The sequence below is a fragment of the Microtus oregoni genome, unplaced genomic scaffold, assembly GCF_018167655.1.
Source record: "Microtus oregoni isolate MIOR12 unplaced genomic scaffold, Mior012 000015F_ref0000493, whole genome shotgun sequence".
NCBI lineage: Eukaryota > Metazoa > Chordata > Mammalia > Rodentia > Cricetidae > Microtus > Microtus oregoni.
Window position 1 is genome coordinate 13,783,246 of NW_024543074.1, and position 17,863 is coordinate 13,801,108.

Sequence of the window (17,863 nt, forward strand, 5' to 3'; positions counted from 1 at the left end):
AACAAAACAAAATCTTATAGGGTATATTGTACATGTAGTTTAAAGTTTGTAAATTTGCTTGCTACATGGTGTTCAAATTGTTAGTTTTTGCCAGTGATCACTGAAGTACATCGTTTAACATTGCCTCCAAGTAGGACTGGGGAGGGTGCTGTCAAGGGCAGATGGAGAACATGGGGCCTGTTAGGAGCAGAACCCAACATACTTAGGTATTTTAACCAAATTAGTTCTTGGTTAGTAAGGCCAAAAGACAGGACCACCGGGTACTGTGCCTAAAAGCCCTTCCTCAGGTCACCTGGTCTTAATGGCGGAAACACAAGCTTTTCTGAACTGAATCCTTGCTATCAAGTCACTCGGGTTTGGAAGGGCACTGGAGTAACCTTTAGGTCCCTCACCCTGGCCTCAGGCCTCTGGAAGTGGAGCTGACTGAGCAAAGGAAGCCTTGCATGCATGCATCCTCTTTCTCCTTCCACCACAAAAGGAGGCGCTCAACAAGAAAGCAAGACCGGAGACTGTCAAGAACCCCTCTCGCGCCGGTGGGCCCCCACCTGAAACGCTGCGGTTTCCGTCAGCCACGGGAGGGGCGGACTCGCGCTGGGGCGTGGCCGGAAGGGGCGGCCCCGCGGCCGCTCAAGAGACACGGCGGCCAGGCCGCGGCGGTCCTCGGGCGCGATGTGGCCGGGTGCCGAGGTCCCGAGGGCGGAGCCCCGGCCGGAGGCCGGCCTGCATGGGGGTGGGACTAGACGCTGCTCCGACGTTTGCAGGTTGCCCGCGCCCGCCCCAGCAGTGACCAGGGAGCGGCCGAGCTCAGTGATCTCAGTGCCTGGCTCACCGAACGGGGTGGGCGGACGGCTCGGGACCATGGCCAGAGCCGGCATGGAGCGGTGGCGCGACCGGCTGGCACTGGTGACGGGAGCCTCGGGGGGCATAGGCGCGGCCGTGGCCCGGGCATTAGTCCAGCAGGGACTGAAGGTGGTGGGTTGTGCCCGCACCGTTGGCAACATCGAGGTAAGGCCCCGCTGAACAGCGGGGAAGCTCTGAGGGACGTCGTTTCCACGGGGTAGGGCTCCGAGTGGGGGAGGGGAGTGGCCGGAGCCAGGTTGTGACCCCGCTCTCACCAGCCTGCTACCCCAGGGCCATTTGCAACGGCCTTGAGGGCAGGAGTGATGGATATTTAGTAGCGAGAGGACGTACTTTCTCCCTTAGACCTATTTTGTTTTCTTATTTTTTTTCTTTTCTTCTTTCTTTTTCTTTTTCTTTTCTTTTTTTTTTTTTTAAATAAAAAGCCATTCGCTCCTGGTAGCCTGTGCAGCACGGTACCAAGTCCCTGACCCCTGGCATTCTCTTCCCTTACCCTGCCATCGTCCGCCCCTACACTGGCAGGTGGAAAGGGGAAGCCAGAGGTCAGGGCCCAACTAGGCAGCCAGGGAGAAGGAAAGAAAGCTGGCTAGCTTTAGTGGTTACGTTAGTTTCCTCTTGTCCCCAGACCTCACCCAGTCACACCAGGTAAAGTGCTAGCCAACCAATGAGCAAGAAGCTAGAGGTCTTGAGTGTTTGACCCGCGGGTAAGGGTGGGAGCTAGCTTGTCCGTTCATATCTGAGGCTCCACTCTTATGCCGTGAGCCTAAGTGGTGACTGCATATTTACTTAGAGATTCTTCTTTTTCTGAGCCTTTTTCCGAGGTGGGACTGAATAGGTGAAATAGGGCACTGGATATGTAAATCTTGATGGATCCAGAACTCCCTAGTTTTTCTCTTAACATGCTTTTGGGGGTTCTCAGACTTATGAGCAGTATCAACTTTGAAAAGATGAGGAGGAGATGGCCATGTGGGAAAAGACAAGAGAAATTCCCATTATTTGCCCTGGCAGGACCACCACCAGCTCTGTGGGCTAGTCCTTTCCTGCAGGGCTCTGTCCTCTCTGTGGCTCAAAGTCCGCTGGTAGAAAAGGGACAAGGAGGCCTTGGGTGGAGGCAAAGGGAGAAGGTGTGCAGGAAGAACTGTCCACTCCCCAGTTACTGACTAAAGGTACACTTTATAGCCTCCCAGATAATCCCAAGGTCACCTGGCTCCTCCGTTGCCCCACTTTGCCCCTCCCTTTCCCTGGAGAAGCATAGGACCCAGCCCCCCTCCACCGCACCCGCTTTGAAGCCTAAGGGATTAAGGCCAGGGGATTGAACAACTGGATCCCCTGGTTTGTTGGTTTGTTTGTTTTGTTTTTAGTTTTTTTTTTAATTTTTATTTTATGTGCTTTGGTATTTTGCCTTCAGATGTGTCTGTGTGAGGGTGTTGAACCCCTTGGAACTGGAATTACAGACAGTTGTGAGCTGCCATGTGGGTGCTGGGAATTGAACCCTAGTCCTGTGGAAGAGCTGCCAGTGCTTTTAACTACTGAGCCATCTCTCCAGCCTCCTGTTTTTAGTTTTGGTTCCCTAATTCTGAAGCCACTTTTGTCTTCTTTTCCACTTGTATGCCCTAAGCTAGCCAGAAAAGGGAGGCCGTGAATCCCAGGGGAATCTCCAGGCAGATTATTGTGCCTTAGGATGATCCCATGTCATTAAGGGAGAAGTTCTTTGCTGTGTGGGCCTGTCCTTATTTCGGGTCATTTTGGAGAGTAGATGGCGATGGCAGAAGTGACACCTGGAGGGGCGATGACGGGGAGAAGAATATCACACACACTCAGAGAGCTTTTCTCCCGGGGATTTGAGTCTGGAGGGGGGATTTCCTGAGTTTCTTGCTCACTATCTCTTTTGTTGATTGATTGTTTTGATGATATTAAAACTAAGAGTTTGGGTTCTGGCATTCTACTGGGAGAAATCCTATTCCCTGAGTAGTTATGCATAGCAAAATCAGGTGGAAGGGGGCTTCTGAGTCCCAGAGGGATACAAGTTTTGAATTCACAGGAAGTTAAAGCAGGAAGACCCTGACCTAGAACTTGGGAAGCAGAGGCAGGTGGAGCTCTGTGAGTTCGAGGCCGGCCTGGTCTACAGAGCAAGTTCCAGGACAGCCAGGGCTACACAGAGAAACCCTGTCTCAAAACAAAAAACAAAAACAAAAACAACTAAAAACAAACAAAAAGGCAGAAAATAATTTATTTGGGCACCTGATCAAGCCTTTTATTCCTAGCTTCACTTGGAAGGAGGAAGGGGCTCCTGGCCAGGGCAGATGGCCAAATTGGCTTTCCTCTAGGGCAGCCTGCACCCCGCCCCCCCCCCCCCCCACTTACACAGTCACCTTCACAAGGCTCAAGTGCCAGCCACTCACAGGCCTCCCACAGCCTGCTTTCTTCCAGCTCCTAAATGTCAGCTCCTGCCGCACGCAGTGGCTCTGCTTTTTCCGGGCTCTGCAGTGTGCTGAGGAACTTGGATATGCACAGGAAGTGTCTAGTGGCAGGTCACCAACTAAGGTGGGGAAAATTGGGGTTGAGGGGGTACCTGGGGTTAGACATTCTGACCACATGTAAGGAGGGACTTGATTGAGTTCCACTGAAAGGTGTATACACGACTCACCTTTAAATTCTGTGTGCCTTTTGTGAAGGGGAGGTGGCAGTTCAGAGCTGAGTCCTTCTGGAGGGACTGGCTGACTCTAAAGAGAGGTAGAGAATTGGGTCTCTGGGGTAACCAGCTCAGGGCCTCTTGGTCCTAATGGAAGAATGATATGGTACTGGGGAGAGAGAAGATAAATCTCCCTTTGTTCCCCAGATCCCTGTCCCCTTCTCTCTCCTTAGCACTGAAGACTTTAGTGTATATGTGAGATTCCTCCTTGATCTGTCTACTGTTCCTCTCCTTCTCTGAGGGAGTGTCTACAACCCATTAGACTTTGACCAAACAGACCAAGCTTTGGGGATGGGCAGACCTAACCTCTCTCATGCAGCCAAAAGGCTGCTGCCACTACAGAGTTCCAATCTGTGCCCTGGGAGGGAAGGCTGACCCTGGGGGAGGAGGTGTGGGAGTGAGCGGCTCACCCCAGTTAGACCCCTGTTGGGTTTCATAGGAGCTGGCTGCCGAATGTAAGAGTGCAGGCTACCCCGGGACTTTGATCCCCTACAGATGTGACCTGTCAAATGAGGAGGACATCCTCTCCATGTTCTCGGCTGTGCGCTCTCAGCACCATGGTGTGGATATCTGCATCAACAATGCGGGCATGGCCCGGCCCGACACCCTGCTCTCAGGCAGCACCAGCGGATGGAAGGACATGTTCAATGTAAGGCTTGTAGAACTGGGGCGGGAGGCTGGGGGGCGGGGGTCAGAGGAGAGTGGGCACCAGGGGCCTAGAAGGCAGAGGGCTCCCGGGGACAGGACTCCAGTAAAAGGGAGCTTCAGTTTCCCACGGAGACATTTTGATTTTCCACTCGTACTAGTATCACAAGGATAGTAACTAGATAAACATCCTCTCAGCCCCACATAGTTCTTACACTCTAGACTGGTTGTGATGGGATTTGAAAAGATTGCAGGGTAGAGAACTGTAGTTTGATGAATGTGCCTGCCTGTGCTGGGTACATGGTTGTAGGGGAAGACAACAGAGATGAGAGGTTATGTTTGCACCTGGCCCCGCACGGCTCAGGCAAATTCACGACAACCTCTGAGCGTCAGTCCCGTCACATCTACTTGGGATAAATGCACATAAATCATCACTATTACCAGCTCCACTGTCCCCAAGTATGATCTACAGAGTGTAGGAGAACACATGGCCTGGTCAAGGGGTGGTCCTTGCTCAAATCCAGGTTAGTTGCTCCCTGCAGTCTGGGCAAATCCTTGATTTCCTTTGAGAAATTGGGAGCCTGTAATACACTTTAGAGAATGTACAGGCCAGGGGCTGGTAAGATGGCTCAGTTGGCAAAGGTGCTTACCATTGAGACCCAGGACCCGTATGGTGAGAGAAGAGAGACAACTCCTGTAAGTTGCCCTTTGACCTCCACATTGGCACTGTGGCATGCACACACACACACACACACACACACACACACAAAATAAGTAAATAAATACATGTAATAAGAGCATGTGCGGGCCAGGCACAGCCCCGAGGACATGTGTTTCCATCTTCTGGGCATTGTGGGGTGGCGTTAGGGTGTGAAAGCATTTGAGAGGCTGAGAGCACTGTCTTAGCGCTCTCTATGTCTGGTACCAGTAGGCTAGTACTAATAGGTCCTTGGAAGGGAAACAATGAACAAAGAAAATGAAGCTGTGACCTCAGTCTTCTGGATCAGAATCACAGCCCTCGTGTGCAGAGGCACATGTCTCAGCCTGGACCTCAGCTTGCCCATCTGTGAGATGAGGGACTCCTAAGTCCCCAAGGCCCCTTTGTCTTGAATATTACCTAAATCCCTTAGCCCCATCCTAGTAGGCCAGACCCAGGAGGCTTCCACCACTCTCCTAGGGACTCATTTGTCTTTCATATGCCTCACAATCCCACCTTGTTAAAAGGACCAGAAACAGGCTGAACCCTTTCCGCATCCTAATACCCCAGTGTTGCTGTTACCACAAGCACGCAGGCAGGTTCTCACTGAGGGCATGCTGTCCCGAGGCCTGGGGGACACTTGATAAAGCAAACCAGCTAATCTGCCAGCTGTCCCTCCTCTGGAGAAGAGAGAAGAGGAGGCAGGAGGGCCCCTGATGACAGCTTTATCACTACTGGCCCCTCTGGCAAGGCTGATGGGTGGAGCAGACAGCAGACAGGCCCTTTGTGGCTGATAGCCTTAGATCTCTGCTCTGTGAAGGGTGGGGGAGGTCACCTCTGCCAGGAGTGGCAAGTGACCCCACCCACTGGATTCCCCACACCTGGACTTGTTGCTGGGGTATAGGTTAAAGGCCTGTGAGCCTCCCCCACATATCATTGGTGGGAATTACCAGGGAGCAGGATGGCCGAGGAGGGTAGGGAGAGGAGGCTTCTGTGTGTAAGGAAAGGTTTAGGCCATTTCAGGAAGGGTTTCAGTTTGTTTAGGAGGGAGCAGGTCTGGACACTGCCCCTGAGGAGGATGGCTGGTTTCCTGAGGCCGAGGTCTGACTGTGGCAGAGATGGCTGGCAGAGTGTCCTGGGCATGGGTGGGAGGGTTATTTCTACAGGAACTCAGCCAGGAAAAGAGCTGCTTCTACTGTCTTCAGGGGGTGGTAGCTGTGAGGGGTGGGACCCCCCACAGAGAACGCATGCTACTCCCGCCCCCTGGTGCCCTGCAACTCCATCACCTATTCCGTTGGGCCCAAGCCGGAGACACTCCATTGCCCTCCCTGGCCCGCAGGTGAACGTCCTGGCCCTCAGCATCTGCACTCGGGAAGCTTATCAGTCCATGAAGGAGCGGAATGTGGACGACGGGCATATCATTAACATCAACAGGTGAGGCCCGGTGGCCTAAGCTCAGCACAGGTCTGTTCAGCAGTGACCCACCTGTCTCAGCTCCTTAACCTCCAAATGGCAGTTTCTTTGGTAGTAAGACAGGCGTTTAATATCTAAGTGGCATGATGCTGACCAAGGGTAGAGCAGACAGCTCAGCCCCTGCCCTCCATGGCCAATGCCTGGGCCTTTCCAGGAACTGGGTGTCATTGTGCATTTTCCTCAGATCCAAGGATAAACCCGCCTTGTGGGCTGAAGACACTGCACAGGCTCTAGCATAGGAGAGAGCCCATTGTCTATTGAGGGGCGTGGGGACAACCCCAGAGACCTCCCAGCACAGCCCCGCCAGTGAGCACACAGACAACATGGTGAGGCTCCTGTTAACCTGTCTGGCTGCAGAAGGGAGTACACAGCCAGCAGGACAGCTTCAAGGCAAAGCCGGTTTCAGGAGCTGCAGAGACAAGAGACTAGATTCCCCAGACAGTGGTGGCGCATGCCTTTAATGCCAGAACTCCCAGAGGCAGAGGCAGGCGGATCTCTGTGAGTTTGAGGCCAGCCTGGTCTACAGAGAGAGTTCCAGGACAGCTAGCACTGTTACACAGAGAAACCCTATCTTGAAAAACCAAAAACTGAACTGTAGGGGTAACCATCAGAAGTCCCCCCGGCAAGGCTTCCCTGTTGGCCTCTGGGTAACGAGGCTGACCAGGGTGCTAGGAATACTGCCTGTGTCTATGGAACTTTACTCTCTCCTCTCTCCCTTCCCTTCTTCCACCCAGCATGTGTGGCCACCGAGTCCCACCCCAGTCTGTCATCCATTTCTATAGTGCGACCAAGTATGCCGTCACTGCATTGACAGAGGGACTAAGGCAAGAGCTTCTGGAGGCCCAGACCCATATCCGGGCCACGGTGAGGCTGTGGTCTAGCCCTGGTGGGAATGGCACGGGCCCAGCCCTCCTGCCTGCACATGCCCAGAAAGGCCTCCTGAGAGCCTTGGGTTCAACTGAGTGCACAAGTCCTGGGCGCTTCTGCTCCTGACAAGGACAGTCTCCTCCCTTCATTCACCTAGAACCCAGGGTCAGATTTACACTGTTAGTGGGAGGGGCCGACTTGAAGGGAGCCTGGAGTGAGACTAAGGGAAATCAGACACCGTGACTGGAGGCCAGCACTCTGGCCCCTTCCTTAGAAGGCCACATGACTTTGGGTAAATCACTGAACCTCCCAAAGCCTCAGTTTTCACATCTGTGAAATGGAATAATACTTATCTGGTTATGAGGTTAAGCAACACCACTTTGTAAAGCATTAACCAAATATATAGGAACAGCTCCATATGTATACAGGGTATTCTGATAGGTGTCAGTTGGAGCTCTCAGTGGTGACTTTGGACTTTGGAAGGAGGAGGACAATTGACATGAGGCAGCTGTCCTTGTGAATCTATCCTTTCCCTTCTACCTCATGACCTGCTGAAGCTCAGGCTGAGCAGGACCTCTCTGTTGGCCCAGTGTATCTCTCCAGGCTTGGTGGAAACACGGTTTGCCTTCAAACTCCATGACAAGGACCCCGAGAGAGCAGCAGCCACCTATGAAGACATAAAGGTGGGGCCTTCTTCTGGACCCAAGTACCCTCAGGCTGTCCTCTCTGCCTAGCCTATCACTCCTTGAGGGTTAGGGTGGGATGCGGATGTTAGAGAGAGAGTCCCTCTGAGGTGGGGAGGAACTTGGGTCACTTCTGCCCTTGTCTCAACCCTTTTCCCCCGGTGCTCGCTCTCAGTGTCTCAAACCGGAGGATGTGGCTGAGGCTGTCATCTACGTCCTCAGCACCCCCCCACATGTTCAGGTGAGTCTGCCCTTAGCTCTTTACCCACTGGGAGCAGCCCAAGTGTGCCCAGGGAGTCCTTTAGGGGGTGATTGCCTCAAATCGTCTGCCTTCCACAGGTTGGAGACATCCAGATGAGGCCCACAGAGCAGGTGACCTAGTGTTCTGTGGGGAGCTCCTGACTTCCCCACCCTTCACGGCTTGCCTCCTGCCTCTGGATTTTAGGTGTTGATTTCTGGACCCTGGATCTAACTTTCTGTATCCAATTCACTAGGGATAGGAAATTTGTCAAATTATTCTGTTTATACTTGTGAACAAATGGGCTGGGAAGAGAAGGCACGGTCGTGACCATTTTATCTGTTGACCTGTTCTGAGTCCCCTGTTGGGCTCCTTAACCTTCTCTCCTCAGCCTCTTCCTTTTGACCTGGGCAAGGGAATGTGGCCAAAAGGGGCACTGTCTATCTTCTTGCACCCCACCCTCTGTCCCTTAGGGTTGGGGTGGCAGAGACAGGCCTCATCCTATACCTGTGTAGGCTCCCTTCCTCACTCCCCACCTCTCCAGCCCAACTTTAGCTCTTATCCTGGGGTCATCACTGCACTCTGACCATGGCCACAGAATACTAGGCCTGTCTCCCAGCTTACTGTAACAATTAAAGAGAAAGATCACAACCTACTCTGGCTTCAGAAGTGTCTTTCATTCCCCCCCCCCCCATTTTGGTGATCAGTGTGGTTGTGTCTGAGAATTTCTTCCAGGTAAGTGGGAAGGTAGGTAAATTTGGAGTAACCATTCTGGAGTGGGAGCAGGGGATGGTTGGTGCTGGGGTCAGCCAAGGATACATGTGTCTCCAAAAAAAAAAAAACAAACAAACAAACAAACCCCAAAACCAAAAAACTTAAGTTAGTAAGTAAATAAATACTTTATTTATAAAGGGCTGGGGAAGTGGTTCAGCAGTTAAGAACATTGGCTGCTCCTCTGGACGACCCAAGTTTGATTCCCAGAACCCACATGGTGACTCCACTGTCAGGAAATATACATTTTCTTCTGGTCTCCTGGGGCACCAGGCATGCTTGTGATGCACAGCCATGCTCACAGACAATACACCTCCACACATAAACAATGAAAGAATTTTGAAAAATAAAATAAATTGGCCCCGGGTGTACCAACACCTGAGAAGCAGAATCAGGGTGATCGCTGCGAATTTGTGGTCAACCTGGTCTACATAACGAGTTTTAGGTCATGCATGGGGACTAGTGAGACATTGCCTTAAAAAAAAGTTTAGGCCGAGGGATGGAGAAATGGCTCAGCGGTTTCCGAGCACTGGCTGTTCTCCCAGAGGACCTGTGTTCAATTCTCAGCACCCACATGGCAGCTCACAACTGTCTGTAATTCTAGTTCTAGGGGATCCGACAACCTCACACAGAGTATATACACAGGCAAAACACGAGTGTACAATAAATAAATAAATCTTAAAAAAAAAGTCTAGGCCGCGCGGTGGTGGCGCACTCCTTTAATCCCCAGCAGAGGCAGGCAGATCTCTGTGAGTTCGAGGCCAACCTGGTCTACAAGAGCTAGTTCCAGGACAGGCTCCAAAAGCTACAGAGAAACCCTGTCTCGAAAAACAAAACAAAAAAAGGTTTAAAAAGGAAAAAAGCAAAGACAGGTTGAAAAGACTTGGGGGGGGGGGGTCTGAGCAGTGAGCAAAGGAGTCCCAGCTTTACCAAGGGCCACCAGCATCAGCTGCTTGTCCACAGAGACACGATAGACTTGGGGCTTAACCACAGAGGTCCGGAGATGGGAAATATCGCTGGGGTTCTGCTGACTGGTGCTAAAGGTTTGGGTAGCTTCTGGCAATTCCCAGAAACGATGTGCCTGAATGTGGGGAGGAAGGCCCCCAGACTGCCTGATTGAACAGGATGGTCCACCCATCGTCTTAAATTGGTTTTTGCAGGTGCGGAAGTGAATAAGGCTAGCCTAGCCTCCCGACACCTCCCCTCACTCAGAGCAGCCGCAGCTAGGGTCAGCTCAGCAATAGCACAGCCTCGGCTCGCCCGCGGCGATGGAGGAAGTGCGAACCATTGCTGTAGGGGGTGCTGTGGAGACTTAGTTGAGGTCAAACTCGCGTGTGCGTCACCGGACAGGGGGCCGGGCCTCTGGAACCCGGAAGCTGGGGACCCACGTGGGAGTCCGGGAGGCGACTGGCTTGGCTTGGTTGGCAGATTGTGGGACTCGGGGACAGTTTGTCCTACGCGAGGGGACGAGGTGTGGGAGGCCAGCGGGTCCTCTGCAACGGTCTGTTAGTGGAGTCCCGGGCGCAACTGGAGCTATGCGACTGCTCTGGACCGTCGGGTGCTTCGGTCGCGGGATCGTCCGTCATTTCTCCCCGGTGGCGCGGCCTGGCGGGGAGGAGTTGAGCCGCCTGCTTCTGGATGACCTGGCGCCGACCCAGAGGCTGGAACGTCTGTTCGGTCTGTCCCCGTGCCTCCTGGCCCTGCGGGCCGCCCGCCGGAGCGTGGCCCGGCTTCTGCTCCAGGCGGGTAAAGCTGGGCTGCAAGGGGAGCGGGCCGAGCTGCTCCGGGTGGCCGAGGCCCGGGGCATCCCTGTCCTGAGGCCCAGGCGGCAGAAACTGGACGCCTTGTGCGGCCACCAGGTGCACCAGGGCGTTTGCATGGAGGTGAGCCCGCTGCGACCCCGGCCTTGCGATGAGGCCACAGAGGCGAGCCCGGTAGACGACCCTCAGCAACTATGGCTCGTCCTTGAGGGGCTCCAGGATCCCCGGAATCTTGGGGCTGTGCTGCGCTCCGCTCACTTCCTCGGAGTAGACAGAGTCATCACCAGCCGGAGAAACAGGCAGGAAGTCCCTTAGTGGAGGCGGAGTCAAGTTCCTAAGCACCTCGGGGTGGGGGTCCCTCGTCCAGGCTCCTGGTTGACGGAGCCTAAACCCTTGGGAGCTAGAGGGTGTGTTGGGCGCGGGGTTTGAGATTACCAGGTTTAACGGAGATCTTGGGGGAACCGGAACCTTTGCAGCTGCCCGCTTACTCCAGTAGTCAGCAAGGCCAGCGCTGGGGCTGTGGAGGTGATGGACGTGTTCGCCACTACTGACCTGGCCGGTTTTTTGAAGGTAACGTGGGACGAGAGGGGAAGGAGAAGCGATGAGTCTAGCTCTGGCGGTTAAAGTCACTTCTAGCTAGCAGTGGATGGGAGGTGGGGTGGGAGAAGGGAACGTGGTGGCATTGATTCCTATGGTCTTTAAAGTCACCAATGGAGCATCGTCTGAAGTTAGGAATTTCCTCGCCTCATTTCTTTTACTACACGCCTTGGCCACCTGCAACAGCAAGTCAGTGTCTGACACCTTTGGGTCTTAAGCAATGCTCTGGGGAGTTGGTGGGCAGGAGATGTGGATACATTGATTAGAAGCTCAACTTGAAAGCAATTTTGAACATGGCTTTGCTAGGGGCGAGCTTTAGCGTTCTTCAGCTGTGTTTCCCTGACTAGACACCAGGAGGCAGCATTGCCTAGCATTTGGCAGACCCTCTGATTTCTGTCTGATTCTCCCCCCCCCTCCCCACCACACCATCCTCACCCCACGGTAAGACAATAACCTTGAAAAGAGGAGGAAGAAAGCCGCCTAATAAACTTATATTCAAGCCACGTGTCTAATTTCAGATTTTCTAGTAACCATGCTGAAAAGTAAAAAGAGCCAGGTGTCTGTAATTTAAGCTCTTAGAAGGTGGAGACAGGAAGACGATTCCTTTCAAGGCCAGCCTGGGCTATGTGAGACCCAACGTCAAAAAACAAAACAATAACAACACCAAACAACCAGAAAAGTAAAAAGAAACATACTTTCATTCAATGTGCCCAAAATATCATTAAAACATACACTTTAGGGCTGGAGAGATGGCTCAGAGGTTAAGAGCACTGGCTGCTCTTCCAGAGGTCCTGAGTTCAATTCCCATCAACCACATGGGGGCTCACAACCATCTATAGTGAGATCTGGTGCACTGTACACATAATATTTAAACAAATAAATAAATCTATCTTTAAAAAAATACACTTTAAATACTAAAAAAAAATTGAGATAGGGTCTTGTGTAGCCCAGGTTGGCCTCAGATTCACAGAAATACTCCTGCCTCAGCCTCTTTATAAGTGTTTAGATTAAATCACATTTAAAAATGTTTATTTATGCCTGGAGTTGGTGGTGCATTCCTTTAATCCTAGCACTTGGGAGGCAGAGGCAGGCAGATCTCAGTGAGTTCGAGGCCAGCCTGTTCTACAAAGCGAGTTCCAGGACAGCCAGGACTGTTACACAGAGAAACCCTATCTTTAAAAACCCAAACCAAGGGGCTGGAGAGATGGCTCAGAGGTTAAGAGCACTGGTTGTTCTTCCAGAGGCCCTGAGTTCAATTCCCAGCAACCACATGGTGGCTCACAACCATCTGTAATGAAATCTGGTGCCCTCTTCTGGCCTGCAGGCACACATGCAGTCAGAATACTGTAAACAAAATAAATAAATCTAAAAAAAAAAAAACCCAAATAACTCCCCCCCCCCCATGTTTATAGATAATACATCTCAATTTGGACTAGCCACGTGTACTGGGACTGGAGAGAAAGAGCACTGACTCCCCCAGAGGTCCCAGGTTTGATTCCCAGCACCCACATGGTGGCTCACAACCATCTGTGACTCCAGTACCAGGGCTTCTGATGCCCTCCCTCTTCTGGCCTCCACCAGTATTGGCATGCGTGGTGCACACATATACATGCAGCTAAACCCTGATACACATAAGAAAGCATCAGAATCATTAGGTCAGGTGTGCCAGCAGCTTTCACATAACCAGCACGTCTAGAAGCCTTTTCTCAGTCATCTCAGAGGCAGTCCCCCTTTCGGGGTCTCTGGCCAAGCCTGGTGGGAAGTAGGAGTCTCTCTCTGTTCCTTTTTTCCCCCAGACTAGGTTTCTCTGTGTAACCCTGGCTGTCCTGGAACTTACTTGTAGACCAGGCTGGTCTTGAACTCAGAGACACACTTGCCTCTACCTTCCGAGTGCTGGGATTAAAGGAGTGTGACACCATCGCTGGGCTGAGACTCCCACTTTACTTGACTGCCTCCCAAATGGATGCTCTAACCTGGATCTCACCCCCCACTCCAACTCTAGACTTAGTGCCTCTGCTACAGCTCTTCCCCTCCGCTCCCACAGTGAGCATTTCAGATGCCCCATTTCTAGGGCTCACCTTCTGTTTTCCTAGGGCCTACCCTGCTCAGTTGTTCAGCTTAGAGATCACCTTTGACTTCTTGTCCTCACAGCTACATCCCACACGTCCCCAAATCCTTTTGCATGGAGTTATTGCTACACCATCCCCATGTCTCACTGTTTCTTCTGCTGCCCTGGTCCGAGTTCACATCTCCCTGTGCTGGGGTCTCAGCGTGGCATGCACAGTGATTCTGCCGACACATCAGACGAGGTCACTTTGCTCAAAATGTTTCAGAGCTCCAGGTCCGGTGGCACATACTTGTAGTCCCAGTACTTGAGAAACTAAGACTGGAAGATCATAGGTTCAAGGCCAGCGTGGGGTTCATAGTGAACTCATGTCTTTAAAAACCAAAGCAAAATAACGCTTTTCAAAGTTTCTATATCAGTATTAAAGCCCTATGCTTCCAGTGGCCCTTGAGACCTTACTCTGTGTGGCTATCGGTTTGCCTCTTTGGCTACCTTCCCCCAGGCCAGCTTACCATTCCTCAGATACAACAGCTGAGCAGGACCTTTGTATCTCCAAACTTGCAGGTCTCCCTGCCTAGAACCTTCCTCCACGGATACTCATCCATTAGTATCTTCAGGTTTGCACTTCGCTGCCACCTCGAGGAGGACTCCACAGCCACTCTGCCACACGGCTGGGATTTCAGTCTGCTATGTTCTCGGCCTCATCCTCAGTGCCCGGAGCAAATGCTGGTCACCTAGAGGATCTGACTCACCCTAGGTCGAAGGCACTTTCAGTGTGTGTGTGCGCGCGCGCGCGCAATCCCGGGCTCCTCAGCCAGGGCTCTGATGGCAATTCGGTGAGCCAGAATGTGGTGTTTTCTTCCCCTTTTCAGGCCAAGGCCCGGCAGGGCTGGCTCGTGGTGGGCACAGTGGGCTGCCCAGGTCCTGAGATCTCCCAGTCCTTCAAGGTCCCCATCACTAGCTGCCTAGAGTTCATCTGGGACCGGCCTACTCTCCTTGTGCTGGGTAGGTATGCTATACCTGCTTTTCCGTTTTCAGTTTTGTATTCTAAGCATGTGGACTTCAGGTTGGGGCTCCCTAACACTGTCGCATGTCCTGCAGGCAATGAGGGCTCTGGTCTGTCCCAGGAGGTTCTTGCTTCCTGCCAGCTGCTCCTCACTATTCTGCCCAGGCGTCAGCTGCCTCCCGGTCTTGAGTCCTTGAATGTGTCTGTGGCCACAGGTGAGTCTACATCTCCCTCACCCCCAACTCCATGGCGATGGCTTCTGTCGCCTCTCATTTTCGGACTGATTTGCCCTGAACAGGCTGTTCCCTCTATGCCACACTTGTTTGTGAAAACAGGAGTGTGCCCTGCATGTGTCCTGAGCCCCTCCCTCTCCCCGTTGCCTTTAGGAATTCTTCTACACTCCATTTGCAGCCAGAAGAAGGGTTTCCCTGCACAGACCGAGAAAGGACAACTTCTCCAAGACACTTGAGAACCCTTAGCTACGCCTGGAGGACTCAGAGAGGCCCAGTAACCAGGACTGCCACTGTGGTCAGACAAACAGGCTCAAAGTGGGCTCATCTCCACTGAGATACACATGTGTAGGAATCGGACCGAGTCGCACGCCGATTCTCACTCAGGCTTGAATGTACCGGGCTCTCTGCCTGCGAGAGGCTGTTTATTGGCTATGGTCAGTGGAGACCAAGGGGGTGGGGTGTCATTTCCAGTTGGAAATGGTAGTTTGCTAATGTTCAGGATGTGTTAAGACAGATGGTGTCTGTCCTGGATCTTTCCTAGGACAGTCAAAGGGATGTCTTGGCATGAGGAAGAATGGGGCAGTCCAGTGCAGGGCGTATGACATATGAGAGTGAGGATGTAGAGGGAAGTTGAGTGGACGCGCATACCTACTCTTGCAGGTGATGAGAATTAAGTGAATGAGGGGTTCCATCCAGTGAGTGCCTTACAGCTGAGCTGAGCTGTCTTGCCCTGTCTCTCCATTAGGTGGCAGTCTTGCTCTTTGCACCATAGTTTTGCAGCTGCAATGCACCATTAGAGACAGGGAAGATACAAACACACACACACACACACACACACACACAGAGAGAGAGAGAGAGAGAGAGAGAGAGAGAGAGAGAGAGAACAGTCCAACCCGATGGAACTCATGACCCAGAGCCCTTGCTTTTGAATCTGAGAGGTTATGAAGTCAGGGTCACTATTATGCAATTCCAAATAGGCTTGGTCCCCTCCTCCAGGGTCCCACAAGTAGATAAAAAGTGTGATATTGCAGAATAGTGGTCTCACTCTGGGCTGCACGTTGGAACACTTGATAAGCATTAATGGAACAAGCCCAATACAGCAGCCACCGTGTGATGCTGAGAAGGGTGTGTAAACCCTGGGCAGTAGGATTTTCTTTCTTTCTTTCTTTCTTTCTTTCTTTCTTTCTTTCTTTCTTTCTTTCCTTTTTGAGATGGGGTTTCATGTACCTAGAGTGTCCTAAAACTTGCCCTTTAGCTGAAGATTACCTTGAACTTTTGATCCTCCTGTCCCTACCTCCCAAGTGCAGGAATTCAAGACACCCCCCACTGTGCCCACTCTATGTGTAGCTGCAGGTAGATCCAGGGCTTTGTGCAAGCTATACAAACACTACTTACTGAGCTCCTTCTGAGCCCTAGCCTGGATGATCCTTTGCCGTAGGAACTGCCCCGAGCACGATGAGACGTACCCACTAGACTCCAGGAGGTCTGTATCCCATCTCCAGTTATGAAACAAAACTGTCCTCACATGGCCAGTATCTTGACTGACAGCCCTGAGTGTGGGATGGAGGACCATCTCTGGATTGTAATCCCGGCGGCTGTGAGACTTGGGAAAAGTCACCTCCACGCTCTCTCTATATCCTTTTAGGATATAAAGAACAACAGGAGCTTGGTGCCCGTTTCCTCTGTGATCTCCCTGGAGTAGGGTCCGAATGGCAGTGAGCACTTAGTACAAGGTTTGAATTTGTTTGCAGAAGGCCTGGAGATCTTACTTTGCTTGCTGCTCTTGAAATTACCGAATAAAAGCACCTAAAGGAAGGGTTTCTTTTGCCTCAAGTTTGAGGAGACACTTTCATTTCCTCATAGTGGGGGTGGGGGGGTGAGGTATAGCAGCAGGAGGGGGTGTGAGGCAGGAGCTGGGGCCCTGGATGCCCGTGCTTGCTCACTCTCTCCCCTTCCCCTGTTCATTTAGTCCGGGGCTCCTGCCGCGGGGTGGTGCTGCCCACATTCAGAGAGAGCCGTCCCTCCTCCATTAGTCCTGTCTAACTGAGAACACCCTCAAAGACATGCCCAGGGGTGGCCCTCACAGGTGATCCCAAAGACAGGCCAATGGTCAGTGAAGATGAACCGTCACAGGTCCCACGGTCACCGTAAAGTTTTCCTCCTAAGGAAAGATGGAGAACCTTTCATCAGCACCATTCCCCCCAGCTCCCCATCTTGAGCTGTGTGTCCCCAGCTGCCACATAAGCTCTGATGACCACTGAGCTCAGGCTGTGCTATCTCACCAAAGAGCAGGGATTTGGTTTTTGTCTTTTTATTGTTTTGTCAATTTTATGAATTCAAATATAGATTTTTAGCATTGCCTGTGCTTTGGAGTCATGGGGTAGGAAAGGGGTTGTCTGTTAATGCCCAGAAGCACCAGATCAATTAAATAACAGTCTCCAGGAAGGAGCCAGGTGTTCCTCTTGCCTTTCTTTGCGTCTTCTTTTCCCTTGAACGTGTGTGTGTGTGTGTGTGTGTGTGTGTGTGTGTGTGTGTACACGACAGCACACATGTGAGATCAGAGGATAACTTGCTGGATGGTATCAAGCCCAAGGACAAGCGCCTTTACCCACTGAGCCACCTGGCCTGCCTGGGCAGTTACAGAGAGAAACCCTGTATCAAACAAAGAAACAAAACCCCGGTGTTTTTGTGTCTGTGCATGTGTGCTGTATACACTGGATCAGTATTTCTTAAAGGTCCCAGCTGGTGTCAGGGTTCAGGAATCCTTGGCTTGCTAGGCATGGCGGTGCATACTTGTAATCCCAGCACTCAGGAGACTGAGGCAGCAGAGTGTTAATGCATTTGAGACTAGCCTGTTTTGTATAGCAGGTACCAGACCAGCCAGGGCTATGTAGCAACACCCTGTTTTAATTTTTTTTTAAAATAGCATTTATCCCCTTCTCCTAGGTGGTGCTCAGTGGCTCTCAGAATGATCTAGTGTTTGACATACCATTATAGGCTTACCTTCAGCACAGCTCTAACGAAATTAAGCTGTCCTGCACCTCTGGTAATAGGTCTGTTTACACTAAGAAGGTTGGGAAAGCACCAACACCCCCAGGTTCTGTGTGCCCAGGCAGACTTCAAGGGATTCCTGCTGTGAGAACTAATGTCCTTAAGAGATTGTCTAAAACTGCTGGGTGGATTTTTTTTTTTTTTTTTTTCTGGTGAGCTTGACTCTAGCTGGAGTGATCTGGGGAGAGAAACCCCAGCAGAGAAAATGCCTCCATCAGATTGGCCTG

General features: G+C 51.9%; 2 protein-coding genes across 3 annotated transcripts; both read left to right on the forward strand.

The window, feature by feature from the left end:
• Positions 1 to 630: 630 nt before the first annotated feature.
• Dhrs11 (dehydrogenase/reductase 11) lies at positions 631 to 8,808 on the forward strand. Of its 2 annotated transcripts, none has more exons than XM_041665711.1 (7): positions 631 to 1,005; positions 3,990 to 4,199; positions 6,232 to 6,326; positions 7,148 to 7,229; positions 7,823 to 7,915; positions 8,091 to 8,156; positions 8,255 to 8,808. In XM_041665711.1, exons 1-7 carry the CDS (start codon positions 670 to 672, stop codon positions 8,294 to 8,296), a joined length of 924 nt encoding a protein of 307 aa, XP_041521645.1. In that variant the 5' UTR covers positions 631 to 669; the 3' UTR covers positions 8,297 to 8,808. The 2 variants fall into 2 exon arrangements, with proteins under 2 accessions (XP_041521645.1, XP_041521644.1); XM_041665710.1 differs by having other exon boundaries at positions 635 to 1,005; positions 7,100 to 7,229.
• A 1,523-nt stretch (positions 8,809 to 10,331) lies between these two features.
• Mrm1 (mitochondrial rRNA methyltransferase 1) lies at positions 10,332 to 16,438 on the forward strand. The gene is made up of 5 exons (XM_041665803.1): positions 10,332 to 10,983; positions 11,161 to 11,254; positions 14,219 to 14,351; positions 14,448 to 14,567; positions 14,739 to 16,438. The coding sequence occupies exons 1-5, from the start codon at positions 10,460 to 10,462 to the stop codon at positions 14,819 to 14,821; spliced, it is 954 nt and encodes a 317-aa protein (XP_041521737.1). The 5' UTR covers positions 10,332 to 10,459; the 3' UTR covers positions 14,822 to 16,438.
• Positions 16,439 to 17,863: the final 1,425 nt, after the last annotated feature.